This window comes from Delphinapterus leucas, chromosome 18 (assembly GCF_059928025.1).
Source record: "Delphinapterus leucas isolate spDelLeu-1000000601 "Yukka" chromosome 18, BTC_Dleu_Yukka2, whole genome shotgun sequence".
Classification (NCBI taxonomy): domain Eukaryota; kingdom Metazoa; phylum Chordata; class Mammalia; order Artiodactyla; family Monodontidae; genus Delphinapterus; species Delphinapterus leucas.
The window spans coordinates 72159238-72186687 of NC_143146.1; the positions used below are offsets into that span (position 1 = coordinate 72159238).

The 27450-nt window shown below is 42.0% G+C and overlaps 1 protein-coding gene across 7 annotated transcripts in view; it reads left to right on the plus strand.

The window, feature by feature from the left end:
* Nucleotides 1-22319, plus strand: part of KATNAL1 (katanin catalytic subunit A1 like 1) — a 90867-nt gene extending 68548 nt beyond the window's left edge. For 4 of the 7 annotated variants that reach the window (XM_022574578.2, XM_022574577.2, XM_022574580.2 and 1 more), the window contains exons 10-11: nt 1519-1645; nt 3032-22319. In XM_022574578.2, the coding sequence (XP_022430286.2) occupies nt 1519-1645; nt 3032-3230 (326 nt within the window). In that variant the 3' untranslated portion in view covers nt 3231-22319. Of the gene's footprint in view, nt 1-1518 lie in introns of all 7 variants that reach the window. The other 3 variants (XR_016388729.1, XR_016388728.1, XM_089899688.1) reach the window with 3 other exon arrangements.
* Nucleotides 22320-27450: the final 5131 nt, after the last annotated feature.

A 27450-nucleotide genomic window follows, 5' to 3' on the forward strand; every position in this document is an offset into this window, starting at 1 on the left:
GTAGTCAGTTCTGGCATCGTTTATCGAAAAGACCCTCCTTTCTCCTACTGCCCCAAACCACCTGTGTCACAAATCAGGTGTCCATAGTGTATGCTCTGCTCTGCTCCTAGGCTCTCCATTCTGTGTCATGGATCTGCTTGTCTCTCTCTGCAAGAGTGTTAGACAGATTTGAATCCTATTGCTTTGTAGTAGACCAGTTCCTCCTGCCTTGCTATTGTTCTTCCAGAGTGTCTTGGTTATTCTTGGTTCCTTCCATTAACATTTTCATATCTGCCTGTCAGGTTCCACAAACAGACCTGTTGGGGTCTTCATTGGAATGCCTTAACTCTGTAAGATCATTTGGGGGGGAATTGTCAATGTCATGAAAGACAAAACAAAGTAACACTGGGGAACTGTTTGAAGAAGACTAAAGAGAGACAATAACTTTAATGTGTAATGGTTTTTAAGAAAGTAATAAAGGCCTGGGACAAATGCGGACATTTTAATCTGGACTGTGTATTAGGTGATACTAATGCACCAATGTTAAATTTCCTGTTAAGTGTGATGGTTGTATGGATGCCTTTGTTCTTAGGAAATACATGCTGAAGAATTCAAGGTAAAGTGTTGTGTTGCCTATAGCTAGCTCTCAGTTCATAAATGAGAGTGGGGATGAGAGGAGAGGGCAAGAGAGTGATAATGGCAAAATGTTGACAATTGGTGAATCTAGAGAAAAGGTAAATGAGTGTTCACTATTTTTTTTTTTTTACCTGAAGATTTAAAATTTTTCAAGATAAAAATTGGGAAAATTAAATTTCGTTTTGTATATCAGGAAATCGTAGAGAGCCGGATCCAAGCTAATTCTGCATGATCTTCGTGTGCTATATTAAGCAGATTTGTCACAAAAACTGATGGTGAAACAGCAAGCAAGATTGGTTATTAAAAAATTCTGTTTGTTTCAGCTTACTCGATACACATTTCAATCATATTGGAACAGCAAATGTCTGTGGGCCGGCTCTCCAAGTAAAAAATATATTAATAAGCGTTTTGTGCCAATGGCTGATTGCTAGGAAAAGAAAACTGGGTTTTTAAAAAATACTGATTAGAGTTCTGGAAATCTTTTCCTATGTCATACTAAAAGGTGAGCAAAGTAACTCATAGGAGTTGCACTCCATGCAATCCAGTTTCATAAAGCTAGGCTAAATATTTTTTTTACAAAAGCAGTTCTGGTGCTTGAATACTAATGTTTTTATTTTTCATAAAGGATCTCAGACCCTTTGTTCTCATAGCAAATATCTTCACAATCTATTAGGAAAACTCTGAGTTTTGTTTCAATTATTAGTTATTACAGCCAAGGCACACAGGAAGTTAAATGATTCCACTAGTTATGCAGTGAATTAGTAATATTAGTGGACTCACAGTTGTTGACTTTTCTTTGCATTAGACTCTTTCTTTTCCTGAATGTTAAATAGGTGATTTCTTATCAAAATGATTTGTAAAGTAAAACATCTAATAATAACAACAAAAAAAATCTTCTAACAGCAAAAGGAAGAACTGAGCTTCTGAAAATCAGTCTTCGTGAGGTTGAATTGGATCCTGATATTCAACTGGAAGATATAGCAGAGAAGATTGAGGGCTATTCTGGTGCTGATATAACTAATGTTTGCAGGTATTTTTTTGTTGTTGTTGTTAATGATCCGTGACGTTAGACATTAGTTATAGAGTTATCAGGAGGACTTGTCTTAAAGTCAGTGTGCAGTTGACCCTTGAATGATGAAGGTGTGAACTGTGTGGATTTTTTTCACTAAATATATCCTGTAGTACTACAGGATCTGCGGTTGGTTGAATCTGGAATTGTGGATAAGGAGGAATCGCTCGTTCAGAGGGCTGACTATAAGTTATTCCCGGATTTTCAACTGTGCCAAGGGTCTGCACCCCTAACCCCCGTGTTGTTCAAGGGTCAACTGTAGTTCACCTTTTAGAGCCTTTGATTTTTAAGAAATTGTTTTGCCCAACTTGGTCATAAATGGCTTTGACAACCTAAGGTTAATTTAGCCCTAAATTGGAGACTAGCTGCAGCAACATAAAATAATATCATTTTGTTTTGGGCATTATTTTACTACACGCAGATGAACAAAGGTGATCAATTTTATGTGTATATATATATATAAAAATTTCCCTTTCAGTTTAGTGACATCATAACTTTTAGACAATTCACATCACTCAGTGAAGACGATTTGTTTTTAGTACTTAACTTCCCTAACAATACTTAAATTGACATCAGTAGCCTTTCCTTAGAACCATAACATCTGTGTTACTCATTTTTTCTACGAGTATTTGTCCTATTCGCGTGTAAGTTTAGTGGCACTCAATAAGCTCACAATAGCTTCTACTGTTACCATAGAAAAATGTATAAAAATTTGAAGTTTTGGTTGGCTTGGCTGCCTAATAGCTTTTTCGTGAGCACTAGTTGTACACTTCTTCCTAACCTGCGTAATTATTTACAAGTGATCAGAATGAGCTGAAAATAGGATCCAGAGAAGCCAGATTTTCTCTCTTCACTTGCCCACAAATATTCCATGTAGGGAATTCCACATCCACTGTATTTAGATATATTCATGCTCCAGAGAGAGAGAGGTTCCTGGCTTTACCTCCTCTAATTAGGTTGTAGACAAACTGGTATAAGATTTGAGTTATGTTAACATTAGCCGTATGTTTATTTCCAAGTATGCAATTCAGTATTTCATAATTCTCCTTCAGTTTCCTAGACTTCTGGGCTGTCTTTGCGGAGCAAGTGGGGAAAAGAAAATTCAGTACCATCTGAGCCCAGCCTAGACTTTTAGGATTCATTGCAGTACTTTTTATGTTTAAGTCCTTTGCATCTTGTTTTAACCTTTCCTGAGCCCTCAGGATGTCTCTGAAGTGGAAAATTCTGAGCAGCATGGTAAAAACATATAAAATGATCTTTTGAATGTTTTCCCTCAACATTATCACAATTGAATATGTTTAAAACGTTTGCAACAAAAAGTATTCACTGATTTTGGTATATTTTTAGGGATGCCTCTTTAATGGCAATGAGACGACGAATCAATGGCCTAAGTCCAGAAGAGATCCGTGCACTTTCTAAAGAGGAACTTCAGATGCCTGTTACCAAAGGAGACTTTGAATTGGCTCTTAAGAAAATTGCTAAGTCTGTCTCTGCTGCAGACTTGGAGAAATATGAAAAGTGGATGGTTGAATTTGGATCTGCTTGAATTTCTGCCAGCTCTTTCATTTCTGGTATTTTTGTTTATAAAATGTGAAGAAATTCCAGCAATTTTTTAAAAAAACAGGTTTGGAACTTTACATTGGAGAGATTTTCTCTTAAAGAAAAAATTTAAAACACAAAAGACCATACATATACTTGAGAAGTAAGAAAAGCTTACATAGAGAGCCTGATATCCGCATATCCATGCATTATAGTTGTACACCCTAACCAGAGTATTGGGGGCTGAAGAAAGCAACCAGTGTGCTATCGTAGAAACTTGTTTACAGAAAATGAAGAAGGAGCTCTTTTTCTCACTAGTGTTCATTGTTTTTTAGTTTTTTTCTGTCCTTTGCTCTGAACATGAGGGACCTATATCTGTTGGCTTTTAACATCAAAACTGAGTTTGTGTCAGATCTATTATTTGTTGTTAAGAATTATGGTTTTGGATTAAATAATGAATCTGCTAGTTAAATCTTTAGAATTCACCTACTACTGTTAGAGTCTATTATATAGTTTGAATTTTCCCTTCCCTTCCCTCACCATTCCCTCTACTAGCTACTTAATCACTTATTGAGCTTTATGGGGGAATAGCCTCATGCTTTGTGGTTTTTGAATCCTTTTGCCAAGTGGCTTCTCCGGTCTTCAGTATTTGTTTTGCTGGCAGTATTTTACCTTGGAAGGGTGGAAAGAACATCATATTTGCATAAGATGCTCTTTTTCACTCTAGACTTCTGAGTTTGTTTTCACTTTTCTTTCAGTATGTTCAACAGATAAACCCTTGATTTTTCTCAGCTCAAACATTGTTTCTTGCTGAATTTGCCTTTCATATTCTAAATAAATGCTTTGGTATTCTAAACAAGTCCACTCTCTTGTGGCTAATGCAAAACAAACCAAGCAAAATCTTTATGGCTTTCGAGACAGCTTGTTTATTAACAAAATAACATCGTGCATAATGAACAACGAACATTTAAGAATCATTCCTTGTCTAGGTTGAGTGCTTGTACGCACGCTAAGATTAGGTTAGAAATATGACATGCCCATTTTTTTCAGCAGGAATTAGACTGTAGAAGGAGGCCAGAAAAGGAGAGGCCATGTATCTAGTCACAAGTAGAGTAGCCTAGTGTTAATTTTAAAAAATTACATTTATCCTGTTTTGATTGGGCAACCTCTGCTTTAATAGTCAAGCTTTAAAAAATTTGTATTTGATGATATCCTGAATTTTCAATTTTGGACAGCAACTACTAGTTTAAAACCAGAAATAACATATAGCTTTTTTGACAGTTAAACTCTTAGCAGCTTCCTTAAGAGATTTCTTCCCCCTTAGAACCATATACCACAGCATTCATCTAATGCTTTAAATTACCCCCCTTTCCTCTGAGGCATAGATTTATAAGAGTTAAAATCATGAGATATCATGATTTTATTTTAAGTGATTTAGTTCATCTTAAAAGTTGAAATGAGAGAACTTTCCTTTTATTCCTGAACTTTTAAAATAAAGAAATAAATAATCCCACTAAGATAATCTTGCAGACTATTGCCATCCAGTAAGTTATTTTTTTCCCGAAGTCCTAGGGGCAGTCATGGAAACCTTAGTGTTTTGATTGCCAAAACTTGTTTGCATCGTTTAGTCAGACCATTTTTCTAGATTTCATGTTATTTGTCTTGGCTTACATTTCAATTTTTTTCTGAATTCTTCATGCATAATAACGTGGTAATTCTGATTTTTTAAAAACTATCAGTTGAGCAGTATTTGGAGACTCAAGCCTCCTAGGAGCTTATCTTTACTGTGTTAAGTCAGTCCGGTGTGTTTTTTATTTCCCTTGTTTCTCATTTTGCTCTGTCAGTGGATGGTGAATGCTTTGTATGTATTAACTCCTTAAAGGATCCTGAGGAGATCCCTAGGGCGTTCTGTCCAACCTTTCCTGCACATGGTATGTGCATTGTCTTTATTGCAAGACTGTGTTGCCTTACCCAGAATGAGAGCATTTTTGTGTTTTATTTTATTTTTTCTGTTGTATTATCAAATTAGAAAGATTTGGTTCCTTTAATTCCTCTGAAAACCTGAGTGTTTGGGGTTCTTCAACACAGTGATGTCGGGACTAAGTTTTCTACACTTCTGTCTCACGGATATCTGATCAGATAGTCCTCCATCTTAGTAGGCTCATGTTGGTTGCCTACTGTGTGCCTGTCCCTTGGGTGGGCGCTCTGTGGCCACAGAGTCGGACCAGGCAGTGCAGTACCGACTGGGCACTTCCTGTAATTACACCGTGTAGCTTCTGGCTCCCACTAATGAAACAATTTCAGTTTATAAATGGAAGGCATAGCAACCTGCGAGTTGCTTTGGAAAGATAACATATAAACGTTTTTCTCTCTTTAAATTTGCTTTAAAATTAGAAGTGGTATCCGTTTGCTTGAACAACAGGACTACTATAGATCTTGGCTATTTTCATGAACAATTTTTGTCATTTCCCAAGCTACATGTTTATTGTAAACACATACACATGCAATTATGGCAAACATGTAAACGTGTTACATGTTTATTGCAAACATTTTGCTTGCACAATTCCTTTACTTTTAAAAGGAAATGAATATTAATGGAATGTGCCAGACAAATGGCTCTCTAATGGAGGCTGAAACCTTCTAGTAATCCACGTAGAAAATAGACGATGGCATCACAGACTTTATCTTCAGTCAGCAGCAGTGTGGGCATTCCAGAATGACCAGACACACTTTGGGCTTGGACCTCTACCTCCCAAAATGCCAAGACAGCTTGGAAGAGGTAACATGTTGTGGTCTAGCTGCCTAACTGGGGGTTTCGTTTGGGCTCCAGAGACTGCAGTTTTTATGATGTGATATTTGTCCAAACGTAGGCTGAAATCACTAATTACTCAAAAAGTGAGCAAGCGTCTGGTGAATCTGCCATAAAAAAACATACATGTACATCAGGAAAAATGTGTGTACACAGCCCAGATTTTCAATATAAGTGTCACTCTTTCACTTTGCTACATGCAGCCTGACTCTTCTGAACGGAAAGTATTGGTACTGTAGGTTTCGAACACCTTGAGCTTGTTTGAATCCCCTCCTTGGAAGTTTCTGTGTACACTGCCGTATCCAGGATGAGAATCACAGACCAGTCGACGCGGTTCTGTTTCACTTTCCTTACCCTAGCAACCTTGAGGCAAAGTGAAGGATGAGGCAGGTATTGCTTGTCATGTGGGCTTTGGCTCCTTCTGTGTTGTCTTGATTATTGAATCTTTTGGCATAATAGTAGATTCCCACTCCTCCTTTTCTCTTGTGAATGATAAGTCACCTCAGGGTATTTCCTGTGTGATAGGCATAAAATGTTAAGGATAATTGTTGGCCTTTTCCAAGAAAGGGCCACTTTAACCATATGAAGAAACAATAGTAATCCTTCTTTTAACATTTGTTTTGTATCTTCTGTTCCATAATGGTTTTGATTGTGTAGTAGTTTGCACATACCACTTAATTTGTGATGTACATAGTTGTTTTTTTTTTTTTTTTGCGGTACGCGGGCCTCTCACTGCTGTGGCCTCTCCCGTTGCGGAGCACAGGCTCCGGACGCGCAGGCTCAGCGGCCATGGCTCACGGGCCCAGCCGCTCCGCGGCACGTGGGATCTTCCCGGACCGGGGCATGAACCCGTGTCCCCTGCATTGGCAGGCGGACTCTCAACCACTGCGCCAACAGGGAAGCCCAACGTACATAATATTTATGTGAATCTAAGAATCTGTCACAATAGAAAAGGGTAGAAATTATAGTTGGAGGGCGTGTTAGGGGAATACAAATATTTAAACCCCAAATGTTTTATTCTTATCTCTGCTAATTATTTTTTTTTTGCAGAAAAAGCTAAAAACTGTAATAATTACTATGTTTACTTATTTATACCTTTAAATTAGGCTTTTCGTACTTATTTATTTGATTTTTTAGGACGTTTGCTTTTAATATTGTTTTCTCTTGTGAAAACTATATGAATATTTAAAAATAAAGTCCCTAAGATAACACATATGTTTTTAAACATTCACAAATTAACAATAATTCTTTGAATTTTTATTAGGTTTTTTGGCTCCGGACAACTCTTTAACTTTAGGAATATTTCTCAATTTCCAGATGACTTGTTAATAAAAACAGGAAAAATATTAAGGTAACGTCATCAAATTTATTCTTTTTATTTTACCTTTCTCCTTTGTTGATTGGTTTTATTTTATATGTATAGAAATAACCTAGATTCTGCTTTGTCACCAGCAGTGTGTAGGTTTCTGTACATATGGAAATTTGGTAGGGAATTAATGTGGAGGTTTTCCTCCTATGAAAGGACTCCCATTTTATTTTATGTTCAAAATCATAAAATGCACTTTTGTTTTACAACCTCTGAAATGACTAAATATTGCCCTTTGGAAAACCTGAGTCTTTGCACGTGTTATTTCCAGAGTCTACCTCAGTCAAACAGGCTTAGTTTTAGGTGCGAATGAATTGAAACCATATTGAAATTCAGTTTGTCATCTCCACTATACCTATGTGTTCGTCTAAGCGCTTCCTTCTCTCTCCTCTCTCACTCATTTTTTTTAACACTGAAATTTCACTTGAAAATATTTGTTGTTCTTCCTCTGGGAAAGCCATATATTACAAGTGAAGCCTCTACAGAATGTCTGGGTGAGTCTTCCCTTCTTTGTTGGGACAGCTTCATCACTCGATGTTCCTCATGTCAAGGAGTGGTTTCAAACACAACACACCTCCCGTTTTCTCATAGCTTCATAAATACAAACTCATGTGACAGCATTAAAAGTCTCGGGACCTATCTGTTCCTGTACAAGGACCTAAGTACTTCATGGAAACACACCGAGGTGGACACGTGACATGTCTGTTCACACGGCAGCAGGGCAGCAGGCGTCGCCTTCGGTTAACATTGTGCGGACACAGTGTCCAGCGAGATCGCTATGTGCTGTAAGTGTTTTGTTAAGATTTTTGTTTCAGTGTCTGTCTCCCAGTATTTTGAACCTAATTTAAAGAAAAAGACGTTTCCAAATTGTATTTATTAAATGTGCTTTTCCTTACATTTTGTGCGGCTACATCACTAGCTTCATGAGCTTAGCTGTGTCTGTGCATAGGTTGTAGTTTGGTAATAAATTTCTAGAGTGTGGCTTGTCGGTGTTTTCTTTGTGGTTCATATTTGATCTACAGTCGCTGGTCCACTTATTGCCACCAGTGGGAGTAACAAATCCCTCGCTAGTATGGGATGACTTTTTCCGGAGTTTCAGTTCTTATAAAATCACATATTGTGAACCTGACATTTTGTGTTTGCCGTGCATTATGCTAATAATTTCAAGGTTGATGTGGCTAAGATAAGAATGGCTTTTCGATTAATTCTAACTGGTTTAACAAATACACGTATTTGTGTAGCACCATTGCAAAGTGGATGTTCCATAAGGTGAATTTTCCACATGACGGTGTCTTTTTTTTTTTCTTTCCTGTTTCCATTTTTTTTTAACATCTCTATTGGAGTATAATTGCTTTACAATGGTGTGTGTGTTTCTGCTTTATAACAAAGTGAATCAGCTATACATATACATATTTCCCCATATCTCCTCCCTCTTGCGTCTCCCTCCCACCCTCCCTATCCCACCCCTCTAGGTGGTCACAAAGCACCGAGCTGATCTCCCTGTGCTATGCGGCTGCTTCCCACTAGCTATCTATTTTACGTTTGGTAGTGTATATATGTCCATGCCACTCTCTCACTTCGTCCCAGCTTACCCTTCCCCCTCCCCATGTCCTCAAGTCCATTCTCTACATCTGCACCACATGACTGTGTCTTATGTTATGAATTCTCCAAAACTATTTTTTTTTAGTTCACAGGCTTTATTTTTTGAGCAATGTTATGTTTACAGAAAAATTAACCTGTATATGAGGAGAGTTCTCATATACTTCTCCCCCTCCCCCCCTGCCATTTCCCCTTTTATCAGTATCTCGCTTTAGTGTGATTTGCTTGTTTTAGTTGGGTCAGTATTGATTATTACTAAAGTTCATAGTTTATATTACAGTTCATTGGGTTTTGACAAAAGCATAATGTCATATATCCACCATTACAGTGTCATACGGAATTGTTTCACTGACCTAAATCCTCCCTGCTCTGCCTGTTCATCTTTGCCCCTCCTCTTAGCCCCTGGCACCCACTGATCTTTCTACTGTCTCCACAGTTTGCCTTTTCCAGAATGTCATATAGCTGCAATCATGCAGTATGTACCCTTTTTAGACAGGCTTCTTTCACTTAGCCATATGCATTTAAGGTTCCTCCTTGTCTTTTTGTGGCTTGATAGTTCATTTCTTTTCATCATGGAATAATACTCCATTACATGGATGTGCCAGTTTGTTGATCCATCACCTACTGAAGGGCATCCTGGTTGCTTCCAGGTTTTCGCATTTATGAATAAAACTGCTGTAAACATTCCGGTGCAGGGTTTTGTTTGGACATAAGTTTTCAACTCATTTGAGTAAGTACCTAAGAGTACTGTTGGTGGAATGTATGGTAAGAGTATGTTTAGTCTTGTGAGAAACTGCCAGACTGCCTTTGAGTGGCTGCACCATTTGCATTCCCGCCAGTGATGAGTGGGCGTCCCCGTTGCTGCACATCATCACCGGCGTTTGGTGTTGTCAGGGTTCCGATCGTGCCATGCTGATAGGTGTGTCGTGGGTTCTCATTGCTGTTTTAATTTTCAGTTCTCTGATGACATGATGTTGAACATCTTTTCATATGCTTATCTATTTTTAATTGGTTTTTACTGAAACCTTTCTAAAAGATATCACACTTGTTCTCTGACTTTGTAAAGTAGAGAATTTGAACGTAACCTTTTCTTTGTCATTCAGAGTTCTCCTTGTGATGTGCTACCCTCAGCAGCTAGTGGAGGGACAGCAGGGCTTTTCTGCCTGTCACTCAGTGGTCTTTGAGTTTTGGCGTTTGCTTCTGTAGCATTTTTACTCTTCTGTTATCAGGCTGTCAACCTTTATTTCTCTTCCAATTTCCGGCCTGCAGTCTTCAGTGAACCTAATGAAAAGAAACAGTTGTTAGGCGTGTTAGAATTGCGGGTAAATTAGGAGTCCAGCCATTTGGGGATGAGGAGTGATAGGGAGGTCTGTTCTTTGAGTGTTCGTGTTTGTGTCATTTATCTAGGCCGTCTGTGCCCTTTCTAGCTTTATCTTTAGTTCCCAGAGTGTTCCAGGTAGACCAAGTGTGAAGTAGGTATTTATGCATCATTATTTTGTCATGTAGTTGTATAATATTTATAGCTGGAAGGCACCTAGCAACAATTTAATTCCGTGGCTCCACTTTTTTTCTTCCTGTCACCATTGAGGTTTTGATCTCTTAAAGGATATGAAAAAAAAGAATGAGCTACAAAATTAATTAAGGACAAAAGTAGGACACATATGTGGCCAGGGCCTTCCCTTCAGTCCTTCCTACTTTCTCCAGGTGTATGGGCAGTGCCGCCTTGAGATGGCTCACAGCAGAGCACACTGGATCGCTAGGGGGCCTGCCCAGAGCCAGGAGTTCAGGTGGAAACGGCGAGGGAAGGTAGAAGCGTTGCCTGGCCGGCGGCAGCTGCTTCCTTGCAAATGGATGGGTGGAAAGGCAGGGTGGGCTCAAGTCTCACCTGGCTGATTGCATCAACCCAGGCTCAGATTCAGGAGACTGGTGCACCGTGCTTTCCTCCCTGCCTGCCTGGGTATCACCACGGTCAGATGCTCCTGGCCCAGCAGACCCGAAGCTGGGAGCAAATGACTTGGTCCAGTCCCCTCGTGTCACAGGTAAAGGAACTGTGCCCAGGGAGATTTTAATATCTGTGTTCAAGATCACATTCTGAACTGGGAAATAGGACTTATATCTATTTCTGATCTTAACAAATGCTGCAGGTAAGGTATAATGAAAGCAAGCTAGACAGGGGAGCATTTATTAAGGACCTTAAAGCCTCTGCGGCATGGTGCCGATACAGACTGTTCACCTCAGTTGGTAATAGTTAAGAATAAGAAGTATCGGATAAGTTAACGTCATAGGACTGGCGCTAACATTTATAATGTTTACGGTATGCAAGATACTGTACTTTTATTGCTTTATTAAATCCACACATTAGTTCTAAGATGTATTTACTATTATTCTCTTGTTGCAGAAGAAGAAACTGAGGCTTATAGAGTGATTTGCTCTAGTCATTTGGCTCCTAAGAAGTAGAAGAAAAAATGGAACCTAAGTCAGTCTAGTTCCAGAGCCTAGTCCTTTGCCATATTCCAAGGTTACTTTCAACAACGTTAAATGCAAAAGTACTCAATTCTTGAAATAAATATGTTAACATTCACCCATTTTTCTGAGGTTATTAATCACCGTTTTACCATCCCTTTCCTGTAACGTTTTTTTTTTACCAGGAGACTTTTGGGCAGACTACAGTGATATATTCTGTTACAGTATTTATGTTTATAATAATAGGAAAAAATAATGGCTTGTGTTGTGGGATTAACATGACTTTGGGAATATTGTTGCCCTACGTTATATCAGAGTGTAAATATACAGCTATTTCTTTTTCAGGGCCGGTTTTATGAAATGAACTGATCATTCTAAGAGTTTCCATGAATCATATTTAAATCACCAACTTAAGTGGTATAGAGCTCAGTCATTTATTTTTACTAATAAGATTCCTGACCGTGTTCTGCATAGAGGGCGGCAGCTCCAAAGTCCTCAGCTGTACGTATGGTCGCCATGAGTTACCAGGAGAGCAGCCCCGTGTACTTGCCCTGGCTTCAGTGTCTGTATTTGAAGAACTACCCCAGAGCTGAGTTTAGCTCTGAACGTTCAAAATGCTTTCAATCAGCACATCTTAAATAACTTCTTTCAACAAATAACTAATCATGGTATGACTACTGTATTCCATAACATAAATCCTAAACTACAGTGTTAGTAATTAGTGTTGTAATTAGAGATGGGTGAATCAAGCTTCATTTGGGATTTGTAAAATACCTCCAGCTATTTTTCAAACATTCTGAAATATATTTTATAACATTTCTCAAACATACTTTACCAAGCATATTTCCTTTAATTTTTAAACCCTTGTGTATTTCAAGGTGAATTCAATCCATAAGTTTATGATTCATTTGTGCTTAACTCATAGAAATTACTTTTTAAGCACAACTTGGTTTCTAAGGCCTTAGGAAACCCTTCTCATGAAATCTGTAAGCCTTTAAAAGCCTTTTCCCCAATCAAACTTTTTTTCCTCAAAGATAAATGTGTGTGAAATGTTTTAGTTTGGTTTACAATGCAGAGCCCATGTTTCAAAATCTAAGCTAGTTCTGAATTTAGTACACGTTATTCTGCCTTTACTGTAAGAACTGGCTTCGTTTGTGTCTCTCTGTAAAGAGCTGGTAATAACAGTGCTCTCTTGAAAACCCAGCGCACCGACCTTCCATGCCGTCTCCCGGAGTTGTAGCACAGGGGACAGACATGCGTTGATCAAACACAGCAAACCGAATTAGCTGTTCATCAGGGATCTGTCGTGTGCTGAATGTATATACATGTTTGTACGTATTCAGATATACATGTACACACTCATAAAAATGCTTAAGTCCTTGTAGGTTGCCTTTTTTGTTTTGACCTCTATTTAGAAATTCTAACAAGATGATATTGTATTCTGGGTTAAATTAATAATTTACTGTGAAATGACCGTAATTGTTCTCATCTCTCTTCGAAGAGAACTGTTTTTCACCTGAGATTTAGTTCACAGGTTTCTGTTGCCTAGCAGTGGGTCTTTGAGAACAGCTTTTTGTATAGTTTTAAATGAACGGGTTGATGGTGTGAAATCTTCTTAGAAGAAGTAAGGTTATTGCAGTGAAGGTGAAAGGAAATATGCTGACAACTAATTGGACAAAATGTCATCCAGCACAGTGGCTCTGGAAGAGATTTGCAGAAGCTAGCAACATAAGAATGGACTTTGCTCAAGGCAGCTAGAAACTGCATCCAGAAATATTCATGGTAAAAGAAAAGCACCGTTTTCCTAGGTTCTCATTAGGGAATGGTATGAAATACATATTTGCTTATCATAAGAAACAACCTCATTAGTTCCTATTCTTAATGAAAACTCTCATTTTCCCCCTGATTTTTTTTAGTGTGGGATTATTAAACAATGAAAACATCTTTTCTTTGCTTTTCAAAGTATACCAGTTTCTTATATATTTTACTAGTTTGTACTATAAATGAACTTTTAATATTTTAGAAAAATCTTCTCTGATAGATGAATTCCTTTTGAAATTTAGCACCTGAATTTTTCTTTATTCAAACTAAAATGAAAAACCTCTTGCAGGAAGGGAGGCTTTTACCTTTTGCTTTTATATGATAATTATTTTGCTTTACAAAGGAAATATGCTTACAAATATATTAAGGTGGTTTTTAAAGAGCAGTATTTATAGAAATCCAGTCAGTGCTTGCCTTTACTTCTGCCTCCTGAAAGCCCTCGGCCTGAAAGTCAGTTGTGGCTCTGGACCCCATTGCATGTGCCTTGCAGGGCAGGATTGTGCTGGTCATTTCGTGTGACCTGGGACAGTGCTCTGCAAACTCCTGTGACGATGCCTCTCCATCGGTAAGATGTTTGTGAGTTTTACACGATAGTTTACACTATATTACAATATATTTACTATACTGATAATCTACAGAATATTTGTAATTTATAAAAATATGCACAAAATTAGAAAATTTAAGGACTGTAAATATGAAAACATGAAAAATAATCTTATTGGCACAAAATGCCCTCCAAAAATCATGAATAATATTTTTATCGAGAACCATGAGATTAAATATGGTTCATTTTTTAAAAAAAACCTTGGGTTAGACTAACTAGGTACAGCGATTTAGTTAATTTTAGTGCTTAGTTTTAATGACTTTCGTAGATGAAAAAGTTACCTCACAAAAGTGTGTAGATCCAAGTGGAGGAAATAAATCATTGGCTGCAGTTATAAATCATGAGCTTCATTTTTTAATCACAGCCACTAATTATGCAGAACTTTTCATTTAACTTTGGCTGTTAAGTCTGCATCTTCCCTGGTGTCAGTCAGTTCTTGCAAATTAATTGGAAGGTTGCATTTTGTATGAATAGTTTCAAAACCCACTGAACCTCTTCATTTGGAAGACTTTTATTTTTTATCACCATTAGTTTACCTTTTACTCTATTCTAAAGAACACTTCTGTGCACATTATGATGTGAATGACTACAGTTCCACTGGTGAGGAGAATCTAACCTAAGCGTGGTAATAGCTGGAACACAAAATGGGTGCCTCTTAAGATGAATTTGCCCAAGATCTCTAAGATCTGTCTTTGTGAATTAGCTTCATAATGTATTACACAGGCATATATGTGTTTCATAATTTGCATTGTGAATAACATAGCCTAAAAACACAAAATTCCAACTATTTTCTTTATATAAATATATTCCTTCCATTCATTTGATCAATATTTTTTGAATAATTGCAATGTGGAAGATATTTAAATAGGGAAAATTGTTTCAAGTTTAGATTGCACATATTAGAGTTTCTAATAGGAAACTCACTGTTTTCGGCAACAACGTCACGGAACAATGGAAACAAATCCTCGAGATCGGGGCCTGGGAGTCCTCCGTCCGCCTGCCAGCCTGACCCGCATATGCCCATCAATTCCGGTTCTCAGTCAGTCCCGCCGACTGTTCTCCTGATTCTGCTTAGTCTGGAGGTGATGGCCCTTGAATGACTCAGGACAAGTTTAATTCCCGTCCTGGGTTTTCATTTCTCCTCAGACTTGGAATAATTCCTGACTTCTGGATATGATATGAATACATCACTGTCCATTTCTTCCTCTTCACTTATCAGTGATCCCTGGGCCGCTTCCACCACGGTTCCTCCACTGCGTGTGGAAAGCATGCCCCGGGCGGTGTGCTCGCTGCTTCCTGCACTGGGAACGTTGGTTCCTGTCCTGGTTGGGGGGACGTGCAGGTAGCTGTCGCTCCCGAGGAGGGCGCTGCTTGCCGACCTGTCCTTGTTCACGGAGGGATAGAGCTGGTCATCTAAATGTGAGTGAGCTCGTTGGGGGACGAAGAGCAGGACAGAGGCTCTCGTTCCTGACGGGGAAGTGCAAAGGGGTGAGAGTCGGACTGGAAGGAAGAATCAAGAAGGGAGGAGGTTTGAGTTTTCAAAGAGAAGGAATCTCCGTGTGTTCTGTGACTCGGTGAGGGAGGTTGGCATGAACTGCAAACGTCTGGCCTTATTTGGGCCGTGCATACTCTGGTCATCGCACCATCCTGGCCCTTTGGCTAGAGATCTGTTATTTTGGGAACAAGGATCTGTCCCAGGAGAGCACTGTGGGGTTGGGAGAACTTCAGCTCGGGAGTCAGAACCGGGATTCCAGCCTCAGCCCCGCCGCTTCCCAGCTGGGTGACACGGGGCAAGTTGCTTATCCTCTCTGTGCCTCTGTTTTCTCACCTTCAGATGGAGGTGATGATGATGGACCTTCCTTACAGGACTGCTGGGAAGATGAAATGAGATAGTTGAAATATAAAGTGCTTATCAGTTTCTGGCCCCATAATAAACCCGCAATAAATGTGACCCGCGCCGGTGTACTCGAGCTGGCTCCTCACAGGCTTCCTCAGAGCCAATTTTTTTTTTTTAAGTTTATTATTATTTTTTCTTTGGCTGCGTTGGGTCTTCGTTGCTGCGCGCGGGCTTTCTCTAGTTGCGGCGAGTGGGGGCTACTCTTTGCTGCGGTGCACGGGCTTCTCATTGCGGTGGCTTCTCTTGTTGCGGGGCCCGGGCTCTAGGTGCTCGGGCTTCAGTAGTTGTGGCTCGCGGGCTCAGTAGTTGTGGCTCGCGGGCTCTAGAGCGCAGGCTCAGAAGTTGTGGCGCACAGGCTTAGTTGCTCCGCAGCATGTGGGATCTTCCCGGACCAGGGCTCGAACCCGTGTCCCCTCCATTGGCAGGTGGATTCTTAACCACTGCACCACCATGGATGTCCCTCGGAGCCAATTGTTGAATATTTTAAAATGCTGCAAGTCTGTCAACCTGTTGATAGCTTGAAATTGGCTATGGTGAGAGTATTTACGCCGTGGAAATCGGCAAACAGCACAAGTGAGGATTCCTCCTCCTCACGCCCCCTTGCGGAGCCAGTTCACAGCACATCACCGGTTAGCTCTTTTTATTTAATATGGGCTTTGTTTCTTCCTGCAAATAAAGCAGCTCTGGATGCCTAGCCTGGCTCTTTGTCAGTGCCTCTCGGATACGTAGATGCAGTGGTGAGGAAGACTCCTGACCCTGTGCTCAGAGCGCGTGGGGTCTGTTTGCTTGGCAGTGCGCCATTTGGACTCAAGGGGGGAATGGCTGCTTTGGATCTGCCACAGTTAGGGACCACTCTTTTCCCTGAGCTAGAGTTTGCTCCGATACTTCTATTGTGATGTAACAGAAATCTTAGGACACCGGAAATAGACCAAAGTGTCCCACTACCCTTTCATTCCCTGACACACACAGCCTGAGCTGTGTCTAGGCGGTACCCACACTGCTTTCAGCCTTTCACCAAAGGTGAGATTCTGCAATCACCCCCATATTGGCGTGGCTTCCCTAGTGGTCATGGTAGACCCGTGTACACAGAAGTGTTTTGCTAAATGCTTGTGAGAGCTCTTAGGCTATTTTTCCAGCAAAGGTAAGAGAGGCGGGATGAAGAGAGGGTCCTGTTCTCACTGCTTTTAGTACCTTTCGTGAACCAAAACACGGGTTGTAGTAGCGCTCAGCTCGAACTCTCTTGCCTCATTTAGCAGACTAAGGCTCAAATTTCTCCCTCTTTACAATAGGAACAAAAAAAAGCAAGCATCATTTCTCAAAAAGAGGCACTTTAAATATGGAATTTACAAACTACACACTGTCTCACTGTCTTTCCTTACTGCAGATACATGCATATGTCCTAGAGAAGGTCACACAGGTAGAGCTTCGTGCACTTCGCTTAAGAATCACAGACCAGAGTTGCAGTTTGTTAGTCCCATTTGCTTTTCACAGAAAGAAGAAACATTACATGATGTCAGAGGGTTTCAGTTTCCATAAAGGGGAGTTTTCCAAGGTTTTCTGGGTAAGGAAGTTTTCTGTGTAATCCATGGGGGCTTGTGCACAAAGGGTGCCTGGAAAGGTCTAGCCAGGACTTATTTCTCCAGGTTTTCTAATTTGAATCTCATACAGATATTAATTGATTTATGTAGGTCTATTATTTAGACCTATATGAAGTCAGTTTAACTTATTGAATGCCCAGTAGATCTGAGGCACAGCCATTGCCTTAGGGAACTCGTCCCGGTAGAGAAAGCCCTGAAACAAACCATCATCGAATCCTAGGTGCATCAGCCACAGTGAGCATGTGACTGAGCAGCGGTGTGGAGGAGAAGCACAGAGGAGGTGATGATGTCCTGAATCACGAAGAGGAGTTTACCGCGTGGCGAGAGCGGGCATACTAGTCCAGTAGCGGTGACGGTCACCGTCTTCCTGCTGACTTGTGTTACAGTTATTAGTTGCCTTTTACCAGAGCAGGTTCTGTTACACACTAGACGGTGAGCTCTGGGAGGGCAGGGAGCGGGGGTCATCGCCGTCTCCCCCGCAGGTCTCCGCACACAGGAGGGGCTCTGTCCCCAGTGGGCAGTGAGAATCCTACAAGAAGGCTCTTTCTTCACTGTGACCCCGTAAGCAAAGACCTTGTGAAGAACACTGACACGAAGAAACATTCACTGTGTGATGATGGCAAAGTTGGATGTTAGTCTGTGGACCTGGCCTTAGTAAACACAAAACTTCATTTCCCTTCATTTGTATGTAGCTTAAAGGTCCCTTATCTTGAGCGCTGGTTGTGGAGTTGTTGCGAGACTGCCTTGCCGGTCTTCTCAGGAGGGGCGGTGGCCCGGCCATAGTCCCTGCCTGTACAGGCCCCGCAGCAGCACGCCTCGGGTGCTTTGGTTGTGACTGCCGTGGATGACGGCACTGCTCCGCAGTCACAGGGTCTTCTCAGTGCTACGAAATTCCCCTCCATTTCTCCGGGTCCGCATGCAGCCTGGGAGCCCATCTTGGAGTTGTCTATGGGATAGAATTTTTTCCACGTGTGGATCAAGCCTACTTTATAAATCAAAAGGCACTTCTTAATTTGCAGTTGTATATTAACTTCACACATTTCAAATTGAAATTCACACAATCTATTTTGCGTTACTCACACTTAATTTCTTTTGGCTATTGCCCTCAGGCTGTATAAGAATGAAAAAAATAGATTTGAGTTCTTTATTTTGACTGTGTTCACATGTAAATCTAATTAGTTCTCTTTCTCTTTTTTTCTCTTAAAGTAACATACACATTACTCTGAGCAAGGACTGATAAGTAGGCGCAGGGTTGCCATATAACCATGTTCATCTCACCCAGGCTGTGATGTCAGTTCACTTGGAAAATTCATGTTTTTCTGCCCTGATTTGCTGCTTCAAGTTGATGCGTGCCACTGATAGGTACGGTATCCGCCTGTCCAATGGTGAGGAGAGTGGTGTCCAGATTAGGTAATGGTTTAAGCCTGGTCTGTTTCAGAGCTGAAAGGGACCTTGCAGATCGTTGAATCTGGCGTTCCTCATCCTGAGTGAGAGAAGCCATTTGTTCTATGCGAAATCTTAGAATACTGCGTTTTCATTCAGATGAACAACCACAGAACAACAGAAGCACAGACTGGCCCCTGGAGATGACCTCTCTGAACTGAGAACCGCTGTGAGGTTTCAAAGGTGGCGTGACTTGGCTTCAGAGATAGGATCAAGGTTTTCTGCAGACACGTGGGAATTCAGTCATCAGGGAGTGGCCCGGCGCCTCTGGCTGCTAAGGCCAGGGTCCCTCTTTACCCCACTGAGCCCCACTTAGATGCATAGTGAATCGAGGGCCTCACCGGAACGTTGGCGTCTTGCCAGCCCCAAATTCCTGTCTGAGGCAACCGGTGCTGCAAATTCGGAGAGTTGCGTATTTCCGGTGTCCATGGTGCCGAGTTACAAGGCGGCTGCCGCCAGGAACGCTCATGCAAAGAGCCCACCTTAGCCAGGTCATCCTTGTCCTTCTTTGGGTGTTTATCAGATGTGCCCCGTGGAGTGGCGGGTCAGTCAGCTTTCTCTAGGTGAGACTGAGGGAGTGAAATGACCTCCACGTTTCAGTGGCTGCAGTAGCAAAAGTACGCTTCCTATCCTCATGTCATCTGCAGCCCTGCTTTCACTCTGATTCCGCTCCCTGCGCGGTGTCTCCTTGAGATCCCCAAAACCTTCAGTGGCCCCTGTCCTCGTGGCACAGGGAGGAGAGCAGGAGGTCTCAGAAGCCCTCAGAGGCTCTTCGAACTCCTCTTGAGATGTCGCATACATCGTGTCTGTTACGTTCCACTGGGCAAAACAAGTCATATGGCCAAACCTTTTGTCAGTGGAACTGGGAAATATTCTCTCCAAGAGGCGTCACGTGGCAGACGCTAGAGATGTATAATCCTCCTCCGGGGAGGGGGTGAGTAACTGGGAACAGGAATGCACTCCGCACAGGTGGTACCCACCCATGTAACTGCCCTTCACAGCCACTTGTCATCCTGGCTGACCAGGCTGTTCAGTTGGCTTTCTGTTTTTAATTTTCATTTTTGGAAGTTTTAGAATTAGAAGGCCAGAAAGCTGTAGGGCTGGATGGACATTTAGAGATCTCATGCTCTTTATTTTTCTAGTGGAGGAACTGAGGCCTAGGGAGGTGATTTGCCCAAGGTCACACAGCAAGACCTCACAACAGTACTCTCTTCATAACATCAACTTGTGAAAATCTCAGGGAAGAAGTGCTTTGCTAATCGGATAAGCAAATGCTTTTACCATTGCTGAAATCATACCCCTTCTGGAGACAGAAATAACACAGAATCTGAGTGGTCGGTCTTGGGATGAAAACTGGTGCAATTTTCTATCATTTTTTTTCCCAGCCACATTCATATTAGAGGCAACTTATTTAAATTTACCACGTAGCATCAACAGAGTACCAGGAGTTGTTTAGTACAATAGTAAGTCACAGTTCCTGCCAAGGCAGATTGCATCTCTATTTTATAAGTAGTCTGTACCCTGTGCTGATTTGATTTAAAATAAAACCTGTATGGAGTATGTTTAGCCTTTGAGGGGGAACAGTAGGTGGATGACTGTCAATACTGGAGACGTTAAACTGTGTGAGGGCTGTTCGCTGGGGATTCCATGGGCTTCTAATGTTCTTGTGGGGTTCAGCTGATAAAAAATAGCAAGACCCAGCACTGCCTGTGGGAAATGTGGATAACCTTTAGTTAGCCACTGGCTCTCCTAGCACCCCACTTCTGCTCTTCAGAGATTTCAAGTTCTGAGGTCAGGGACCAACGAAAAAGTGATAAAGTAGATGGAAGTTACTGGAAGAGCCTCGTGTAGAGGACTGTGATTGGGACACAACAAAAAGAGGCAGAATAGGAGCTGCCTGTACTTTGGTGGGGCGGGGGGGCTGGTTACCAGGGAGACGCAGTGCCTATTGCATGAGAGGCTCACAAATAAGATTCAGAAGGAAAGCGAATGGGGTGACTGCCCACGTGCCCCAGTAAGCCTTCAGTGTACAGTGCCGTCCCTTTCTCTGCGGGGCAGCTCACAGGCAAGCAGCTACCGATGCACAAAGCTTGGTTGACAATCACACTTCACCTTCGAAAACCTCTTAGATCTGTGACCAGCGTAATTTAAACATTTGTTTGCATTTGTGAGTGTGTTAGACGAAATAGGTCACAGAAGTACGGAATTTCTTGTAGAGCTGCCAGCGTAGTTGAGGTTAAGTGGCTCGTATGGGCTGTGCTCTAGGCTAGAAAGAGCGCCCCTCCCTGGACACAGAGTTTCCACCCTTAGCCTGTGGCAGTGAAAGGGAAAAGGGGAGGAAGGAGTTAACTGAAAATTGCTTTGGCTTCTGCAGACTAGAAGCAAGATCAGTCTGACTAAATTTTGAAAAGGCCTCTTTCTGTTTTATCACTTCCTCTCGCCTCCTGAAACATCTCTCCGCAAATCAACTGCTCAGTTCCCTCACTTCGGTTTTCTCAAGCCTCATGTTTTAACATCCCACACGGCCTGCTCGATGCTGCATCACGACGAGCTCCCTCTTGACCGTCTCCGTCAGAGTACCTTTCCCCTGAGTGGTGGTAGGCGTTAGGAAAGCAACCTGGTTAAATTTTCTTACACACATTGGCATTGTAGTCCTTGGGGTTTTCTACTTCTTCAGCTTGCTTTCCCCAATCTTTCTTCTCTCTTTGGCTGTGATTTCTAATTACCCTTAGGTGCAGAATTTATCTGCATAAAGGTTCTAGATAATCAACTTGGGTAATTGTCAGGACCACTTAGGGAACTTTTAAAAATACACACGCCTCAACCCCCTTCCTTGAGTAATCTAGGAGTGATCTAGGTGCCTGAATTTTTAATGGGTTCCTAGATAATTTGAACTGACTCACCAGGTTCTTGAACAGGAAGGCCCGCTTTCCTCTTGTTGCTGTAATAGAGGGAAGGCACTGCCTTTCACCTTTTAGCATCTTAACACTACTCCTAGAATCAGCTCTAGTTGATTTTTGATTTTTAGAACTCTTCAGTTTCTTTTCTCTTAGAAGAGCTGAACAAATATTCTTAGACTCTATTCTCCCTGCCCAAATTCCCAGCTGGTAAATTTAGTCAGGGGCAGGGATTGGAAACTCCACAGTCTTTGGAATTGCTTGGCTTAAATAAGGGCAAAACCCACCCCTAACCCTGATCTTATTAGATGGCCCTAATTTCCTCCCCCTACCCATATCTTTTCCTTTTTTTTTAAGGATCTTTTTTTACCCAGTTCTCACCCCCAGGATTTTCTACTGTGTGAGAAAGTTATTTCAATTGCTGTTAATGTCTTATAATTCTATTTAATTACCATACAGCACAATCATGGCCGTGCATTTCATTAAAATATATTAGATTTACTTTGTTGTTTTATATAATGCTAACAATGAACTCCATTTACGTGCGGCTCCGATACTTCTTGTCTACTCAAAAATTAATAAAACAAAGTGGGACAATTGTTTGGTAACTTTTCATTTGTGTTTGACAGTCTGGCACCATTTCAGCAAAACCCACGTGTAAACGACAGGCCTGAGTTTACTGTCATGGCTAGAGCCAGATAATTCGGTATTCTCATCTTACATTTTGAATTTTAAAGCAACTGCAATCTCCTCAACCGTCTACCAAGATAGAAGTGTGTGTGTGTGTGTGTGTGTGTGTGTGTGTGTGTGTGTGTGTGTGTCTGTGGGGATGGAAGGAGGAACTTTGCCAAGGCATGTGATAACATCTCCAATGATGTCCTTATGGCCACTGTAGAGAGATGTAACCTCAGCGATAGTTACGTGGGTACTTGGCTGGTCAAACGACTACACCAAAGGGTATTATTTGGTGGATTTCTGCTGGCCTGGAAAGAAGGCTTTAATACCTTTCTCTAGGCCTGTCCTTGACCATGTTCTCCAAGTGTTTTAATAGAAGGTGAAGATATCAAATTTCTAGATGACCCAAAGCTGGGAAGAACAGATTATATTTAAGGTTATTGAAACAATGTTTAAAAAGAGCTCAGGTGGAAGGAAGAGCTAGAATGAGCAAAATGAAATGTAAAGAAATGCAGTGAGTTAGGAACAGATGTAAAATCCTATACACGGGCTTCCCTGGTGGCGCAGTGGTTGAGAGTCCGCCTGCCGATGCAGGGGACACGGGTTCGTGCCCCGGTCCGGGAAGATCCCACGTGCCGCGGAGCGGCTGGGCCCGTGAGCCGTGGCCGCTGAGCCTGCGCGTCCGGAGCCTGTGCTCCGCAACGGGAGAGGCCACAGCAGTGAGAGGCCCGCGTACAGAAAAAAAAAAAAAAAAAAAAACCTATACTTCTCAATTGCCTGATACACAGGTGAGGGAGGCCTGGTAGGATAGTCACTACAGGACAAAGGCCTGCATGAGAATGTGCCACCTGAGGGGTTCCTGTTTCTCAAGAGTTGGCCATGAGGGTCCCAGAGGACCTCCAGGCAGGTCAGTGGATCTGGGATCTCTTGAGGGCTCTAGCCATCTAAAGCTAGCAAGAAGAACCTTGGAAGCCCCCATGCCCACCCAGTAGCCACCATTCCCAGAACTTCATACCCCTCTGGAGTCTAGCACTTAATCTCAGTGCATTACAGTTAGGTTATCTGTGTGTCTGTCTTGGCTTCTTAATCATGAACTCCAGGGTAAGGACCACGTTTTACCACTTCTGAGTTCCCATGGCCAAGTGTCTGACGCAGACACAAACTGGGGAGTCTAAGAAGTCCCCACAGGCAGGGATTTCTGTCTGATTCGTTAGTTTTGTTCACCATTGCATCCACGGGACTTAGAACAATGCTTGGCATAAAGTAGGTCTCAATATGTATTCGCTGAAAGAATGAGTGACACATACAGATGCTCAGTAAATCTTAGCCATTTGTTCTCAATGTGGTTGTGGCTTGTCCCGTTAATAGGTCATTACTTGGCCATTCTAAAGCTTTCAGGAACTTCACATCCTTTTTCTTTTACTTCTCAGTTCTTAGTTCATGGGACTAAAAAGCTTGAGATCCTTTGAAAAGACATACTCCAGATGTAATGAATTCAACGCCCTTTGGCAGGGAGTTAAGTGCACAGGCTGAAGTCAGATGGATCTGGGTTCAAGTTCCAACTTGGACAGCTGTTTAGGAGATTTATGACTTGGGAAAATATCCTATTTTCTTGAAGCCTTGGTTTTCTCCTCTGTAAAAATATAGATAAAACACTCACTCCAGAGGGTAGATAGAGTATGTATAACACAAAGCACCATCTTAATAAATGCCGCTATGATTATTGCTAGCAAAGCCTTTGCTCAAATAAGCCATGAGTAGAGAGGGAGAAACCTCTTTAGAAAGAATCAAGGAAAAACAAATTAGAAATTGCTAAAGGCTTGCCTTCAAGGTTTACTTCTTTTGTATGTCAGAGCCCCTGTTTCTGTTAGACAAGTAAGCGCCTCCGATGGGGGAAGTAGAGGCCCTGCATAGCCCAGGGAGCTCTGGTCTCCATGGTAACAGCACATTAGATTCCGATGCAGGCACACCTGGTATTCTCAGGTTGTTCCACCATATGGCACCTCATATATTTCACCGAGAAAAAAAAACCCACCTTGACCTCCCCCTACTGTGCAGGCACACACACGCACACACACACACACCCTCTCTGTGTAATCCACAGCCACTGAAGCCATATAAGCTTCAGTCATAGAGATTGGAAACACAGTTCTGAAAGCCATTCAGTCAAACAAGGGGCCAGAACAGTTACTCTTGCTTCAAAGAGGTGCCCAGAAGCGAGGTACCTGACAAGTACACTTGCAACTTGCCTTCCTTTGCTGTGGGACTGACTCAGAATATCAGGTGGCACCCCCTGGCCCCCAGCTGGCTAATAAACCAGCCCCATTCATAAACCCTCCAAAAGCAGAATCACATCCTTTACCATGACTCATCTCATAACACCATTTGTAAAAGTGGCCTCTCAAACTCTCCCTACGTAGAACTGCCTGTTAAATGCTCTGCTTTGAACTAGTTTAAAAGGAAGAAGAAAGATTTCCTGGTTGGATTAAAAAAAAATACAGCCTGTAGTTGCCATGTGACACAACCAAAGAGTTATGGCTGCTTAGAGATTTCCTGCTCCGCTTCAGAAACAGATGTTTTAAAACGTCATGTTAAAAGAGATGTCAGAAATTGAGGACAAAAGTCACTATTTCTTGCAGCATATCAAAGTCCTCCTTTTCAGTGGGCATCTTATTGACTCAGTTTCTTGACACCAAGTTCCCAGTAAAGCCCGTATCAGTTAACCGCACGTGCTGCTCCGTCGTGCTTGGTTGCAACCATGGTGCCTTGTGTATGTTATGCTTCATAAAATACCTGTGAAGATCAAGGCTGAAAAAGCCACAGTTAAGAAATGTTAGAATTTAGGTTCTAGAAACGTCGACTCACTTGTGGTGTTCATGGTGGTATTTTAAGTGCCTCGGGCCGCCTGCTGAGTGACCGACGACAACCAAATGTGTCCGACCAACATGGGAAAGCGAGCTGTGCTCTATGAAGTTTGTAGTTTATGTTTTGAAACTGGCTCAGTGTGCAGGGCTCCTGGATCATGACTTAGTGTTAATTTGTGGGAAAGGCATTATGTTCAAAGCAACAAAAACTTCCTATCGTGTCATGGTAACCTTTTGGCAAGCTCACTGGCTCTTTCTCTCAGCTACTTCTCACCCCACTTGGTCAGGAGGGAACTCTGAGATTGCCTGTAACCCCAAGGGGAACTATAGGTCTCTCGGAACATATCTGATCTCTCCTAAATATGCCAGGTACGGTCAGACTTCGGTTCCAGCCAAGATGAAGTAGCTGCATTCCTCCCAGCATCTCCCTCTCACAACTAAAAGACTGTGGACATAACACAACAGAAAAGCATAAGAAGGCTTTGAAAGGCAGAAAGAAGAAAGCAGACGTCCCAGGGTCCTCAGGACTTGAGGAACATCACAGTGGTGGGTCCCTGGGGTTTCTTTATTGCCTCCAGTATATTCCAGACAGGATTCTACATAAACGTCCAACCTGGAATTGCCCACAGGTGCACCCAGACCGAAAATATCTTCAAGAAAAGCCTGTTCCCCATGGCCCAAAGACTTAGAAAGGGGTGACCTAACAACAGAAACCCTTTTTGGCAATACTCACCTTGCTCTAGCCAAACACCAGTGGAAGAACTACACCTCCACCCCCGAGTTTCAGCAGGGCCAAGCAGGGAGCTGGTCTTCTGCCACGACCCCGCTGCCCTGTGGAAGCAGACGGCAGCACTCTGATTACCCTGCTCAGTACAGCTAAGCAGAGGGCTAATCTTCCATCTCTGACTTGGTAGAAGCAGTGATGCTCTAATCCTCTGGCTGGGTGATGTCTAGGGACCAAGTGGGTACTTCATCTTCTATGCCCTGCTCAGTGGAAGTAGGCAGAGCTCCAGTTTCCCTGCCAGGGTAGTGGCGGTGGAGTCCAGTAGCTAGTTGAACCTCACACTCCTGTCTCTGGTATCGGAGACAGAATGAGGTGGGAAGCAGAATGGGGCTAGACGGCAGGCTGATTCACCTCTTCCACTTCCCTGTGTCAGCAGGGCCCAACAAGGAGCTGAGCTTCTGCCCCACCCCTGCAGGAGCAAAACAGCATGAGTCAGCCCTTCACCTCCCCACTGCCAGGTGTCGGTGGGACCCTGGAGGGAAGCTGAGCCCACATTGATCCTGGGAGACAAGGGGCAGTGGGAGTAGGTGCCCTACTTTTGCGGGGAGGGTTACCAGTGGGGTTGAGCCAAGAATCTATTGATTCAAGATGCCGAGTGAAACCCAAGTGGGATGAACCCGAATGGTGTGAAACCCATGGCAAGACGTGTAATAAACGTTTAAAAGCTAAAGACCAAAAAAAGAAAATTCTTGACAGCAGCCAGAGAGAAACAAGGCTTTACTTGTATGGAGACAATAATCAAATGACAGCAGAGTTCTCACCTGAAAACATGGTGGCCAGAAGGAAGTGGCACAACATCTTTCAGGTATTGAAAGCAAAGAACTGTCAACCACAAATTCTGTATCTATTGAAAATATCTTTCAGGAATAAAGGGGAAATAAAGACGTTCTCAGACAAAGAAAAACAAGGCGATTTTGTTGCTAGTAAACCTATCCTTTTAGAAAGTTCTCTAGACCTAAAGGACATAACAGAAGAAGCCTCGGAGCTTTAACAAGAACCTCAGAATGGGTAAGAATAGGGGTAAGTAGACTATCCTACTTCTCATGAGTTTCTTAAAACATATTTGACGGTTGAAGCAATTATAACATCATTTGACTAGTATTCAATATATGTGGAGGAGGAAATGCTTAAGAAAACGCACTTTTAAAAATGGGGAGGGTAAGAGGACTAATAAGGTTTCTATACTTCACTCAGAGTGGCATCAGCACCACTGGTACCAGTAGACTGTGATAAATTATATATGTATATTGTAATGTCTACAGCAACTATTGAGAAAACGATGCCAAACAAAATACTCAAAGACGTTATAAATATATCAAGACGGAACCCTAAAAAATGCTCAAGTAACCAGAGGAAGGTAAGAAAAGAGAAGTGGTGGAATTAGAAGAAACAAACAGAAAACAAATA